The sequence below is a fragment of the Phragmites australis genome, chromosome 24 (assembly GCF_958298935.1).
Source record: "Phragmites australis chromosome 24, lpPhrAust1.1, whole genome shotgun sequence".
Taxonomy (NCBI): Eukaryota; Viridiplantae; Streptophyta; class Magnoliopsida; order Poales; family Poaceae; genus Phragmites; species Phragmites australis.
This window is the reverse complement of record NC_084944.1, coordinates 9,284,203-9,288,213: the sequence shown is the minus strand read 5'-3', so window position 1 is coordinate 9,288,213 and position 4,011 is coordinate 9,284,203. Positions and strand designations below refer to the sequence as shown.

The 4,011-nt window shown below is 46.3% G+C and overlaps 1 protein-coding gene across 1 annotated transcript; it reads left to right on the top strand.

Annotated features, from left to right (window-relative positions):
• The first annotated feature begins 287 nt into the window (after positions 1-287).
• LOC133907296 (uncharacterized) lies at positions 288-3,657 on the top strand. Its single transcript, XM_062349298.1, has 3 exons — positions 288-605; positions 992-1,240; positions 3,293-3,657. The coding sequence occupies exons 1-3, from the start codon at positions 588-590 to the stop codon at positions 3,338-3,340; spliced, it is 315 nt and encodes a 104-aa protein (XP_062205282.1). The 5' UTR covers positions 288-587; the 3' UTR covers positions 3,341-3,657.
• The last annotated feature ends 354 nt before the right edge of the window (positions 3,658-4,011 follow it).

The window sequence follows — 4,011 nt, the reverse complement described above, 5'->3', positions numbered from 1 at the left end:
TTTTTAAGACAGCACGGCAGGGCACGGCACGGCACCGCACCACTGCAGAAAAGCTATGTGTACCGAGTCCACGACCAGGCCCAGTGGACGAGACCGGTCACGGCTGACCGTTGACCGATGTTACCGCGGGCGGCACCCATCCGGGCCCACATGCCTTTCCCCGCCGCTTCTCGCCGGCCTTCCCACCCTTTACACCTTCACCCCGGGTCCACTCTGCTCCGGAGTTAGAAGAAGAAGAGGCAAGCCAATGGGTGGCGGGCGGGTCACGCGCCCGATGCGTCGCCGTGGGGGGGGGGGGGGGGGGACCGCTTCCCAGCCACCAGTCCACCACCATCTGCGCCTCTTAATCACGAGGAGTGATCGCGATTAGCAGAGGCTAAGTGAGCAGGAGTAGCAGGCGGTAGGCGCAGCTCGTGTAACGCCGGCCCGTCTTGGCCTTTATAACCTCGTCGTTCTCCGGACGCCAACACCGTTCGGGATTAATCCCCTCCGACGGCAGCAAAAGGGGAAGCGGCTGCAGAGTCACAGGAAGCAAGCAGAGGGCAGGTTGGACACAGCAGCAGGGAGGAGAGAGAAGGCTATCGTCCATGGAGAACCGCAACGAGGTATGAGCAGCTAGCTTAGTTCCACCCATCCTCCATCTAGGGGCCATGGCTTTGTTTCTGGGGAAAACCCACTTTCTATGTCTTGGTTTCTTGGGAAAATTACGCATCGATTCTGCACGAGCTTTTGTTTTGTTTTTTTGTTCGTTGTCACTTTAAGCTTCACCGAGAAGAGGAAAGAACACGCGATTTGGCTGTGAACGATCCAGCGATCCAGAGGCGAGGCGTGAGAAGGGGAAGAACAGCCGAAGCTTCACGGGCTCCTCTTCCCTTCCTGATTCCTCCACCGGCCTATTATTTTTTAATCGCGCAACATTAGCCGCAAAATTCCAATCTTTGGCCGTCGGCGTTCATCTGAGAAGCTGAATCGGGTCGCTGTTCTCGTGCAGGACCAAGGGGCGGTGGGTTGGATGACGGTGCCGGCGTTCGGGGAGTGGGACGTCAAGAACGGCGCCGTGCCGGACTACTCCATGGACTTCTCCAAGATCCGCGAGATGCGCAAGCAGAACAAGCGCGAGCTCTCCAGGGCCAGCCTCGGCGGTGACGAGGACCTCCAGAAGGCGCAGGCGCAAGTCCAGCCTGCCCCCGCCGCCGCGGCCGACGGCCACCGCCGGCCGCTCCACGACGATTCCCCCACGGTAACAGCTCAGGGTTAACTTCACCGATACTATTAGACTGTTAACTCGTTATCAAGCATGACTTGTGTGTAAATTAGTTTAGTTTCTTAGATTTGGGAGGCAATATGTCTTTCACCTTGTCTCCATCGACTGATCGAAATTCGGTTGGTTGGAGTTAATTGCAGGGCATGAAACCGAAACAACAAAATAATCGAAGGGTAGAAATTTAGCTCTAGATAATTGGAATTTATTGCCTGATTTTTTTATTAAACATCGGAAAATTTCCATGAGGCCAAATGAAATGCATGCGCCATTTAAATTACACATGGTAGAAACACCGATCCCCAGTTAGTTAATTGTTAGAGGACAGAAGAGAACCTAGTTTATAATAGCGACGCCGATTGTTCTTGAACAGTGCAGTTTAGGAAAATTAGAAACAAGCAGGGCGTATATTGACCTAAATTTTATATGGTAGTGCACGCGCTGGACCAATCCGAGTATCATCACATCAGTAGCAATGGCGACGCTTTGATGGAGAGATGGGAACTGTGGCCAAATCTGATGAGGCCATTGCAGATGGCACAGGCTATTGCATCCAGTTATGCGCATGCAGTGGACAGTGGTAGCAGTAGTAGTGCTTATCCCAACTTGGATGACAAGGACAGGCCCATAAATTTTTCCTAGCCTCCAAATCTGCAGTCCTCTAAATTATTAGCTGTATTGATCTACGAGCCACGTCATTGCCCATTTGGAGTGGAGAGAAGGTTATCTGGGGCAAAATAAATTAGATTTATGATAGTACTTGAGGGCGTACAATTGTCCATCAGTGGCAGGTTTTAGAATCTTCAGCATGATGTTGGCCTGATTGCTGGCGCTGGACAATTGGGGAGCAGAAAGTTAACGAGAGCACTCATCATGTGTGTATTAACATTTCTTCTTTGTTTTCCCCGGAAATTATTAAGGTGTGTTGATGTGTGGGTTTACATGCTTCCAGTCCTATTGGCATTAAGAGAGGTGGTCCACTTAGGACCTTGCAGCATCATACAAATGCATGTGGGTACTCTGTCTTCTGTGTAATTTGAGCTAATCTCACCAGTAGATGTCATGATGCGTCATAACAAATGTTTTCTGCATGCAAATCATCTTTTTCTTTTTTTCAACAAGGGATTATATTAAACTTTGAGAGCAGTACAGTCCCCTTTTACATCAAGAACCCTGGAAAGCAACAAATTACAAAGAACTTACATCCTTGCTGAGCTAAAAATGATGTGAATCAATTAGGTTATGCGCAGCTTTAGGGATAAAATATTCGAAAGATTACAATTAGTGCCGGTGGTTAGTGTTGCTCACTTGCTCTTTCTCAAGGGATTATACTAGATGTGGTTTAGGCCCTGTTTGGTTGGGCTGAGGCTTTTTCAAAAGCTGCTTTTAAAAGTTGTCGTTGAAAAGCTGCTTATAAAAAAGATGCTTTTGAATTGGCTTTTGATACGGATAAGATGTATAATATATGTAATATCCCTTGTAACATCATCCCTTAGAAGCTACAAAAGCTCCTCCAGACTAGCTTATAGCTTCCAGTAATAATGGCAGTTTTTGCTTCTCAGAAGCCATTTTCAAAAGCTGATTGTTTGATTCAGCTTTCTTCTTCTGATTAGCAAAAGGCAGCAGAAGTTGAACCAAATAGGGCCTAGTTGGCTGTGATTAAGTAAAGTTCTCCTTCAAGAAAAGAAGTGTGGTTCGTCACTTTCAGGTTGTTGGCTCACTATTCTATCAATGCCCTACCTGTTGAAGAATTGTGGCCACAATTAACAACTCGTAAAGTTGGTGTGAATATATCATATGGTTATTTTTGTGACCCATATATAGTGTGACATGTTTCACGTACCCATCAAAGTCTTGTTCTACGCAAACAATTGCATGTTCAACTTTTCCTTCTGTTACCATCATCCTGTTGCATATGATTGACCGTCTTTAGTGATTTCCCCACCATTTTGCATCATGGGTCCCATTGCATGCAATTGACTAGTGCTACCAAACTCTGGCCAATAACTTCATTGATTGCTATTGATGCAGGGAAGGAAGAAGTTCCTGAGCTATTTCCAGTGCTGCATCAGAGCCTAAAGAACTTCGAACCTTGCTGCCACTGTCACAGCACATAACTTCTGCGCAAATAGCTTCTAGGTTTCTTGTGTACTGTACTGTAAAGTTTGCATAATGTGTAATCTCCTCCTGTTCTGTAATCTTATTGCTCATGTCAGCTAGCGAGAGAAAGGACGAATTGTGACATCAGTTCATGCTGTTTTTTTGCGACAGTTTGCAACTTTTAGTGCAATGTGATCTGAAGAGGATTGGATCTGATGATTTGGGTTTGGTTGGAGAATATTGTTTGCACCTATGATGATATATTGGCTGCATATTAAATGGTCCTTTCTATTCAACTAGCAGTTTTTGTCGTTCCTCTGGATCCAGCATTTATATCCCTGTCTAGAAAAATGTCTCTGGAATCGTCTGCCCGCCATGGAAGCAACAAATTCTGTGACAAGTAATCGCAGCTATTTCCATGTTGAATACCACAAGAATTTCTAGCGTGTGCCCACAAGAAAAGGACCTGAACTGGACTTTTGCAGTCTGCAGATAAAATTGTAGCGTGTGGTCGTCTCTTACCAGTTTTCAGTGTGTTCTCCAAACTCGTTCTACATGCCAAGAATCAGGAGGGAAATTGGACTGTTGGGTGGCAGCTACAAAATACTAGTTGAGAATGAATAAACTTACGGAGCATGTTTAAAAAACTC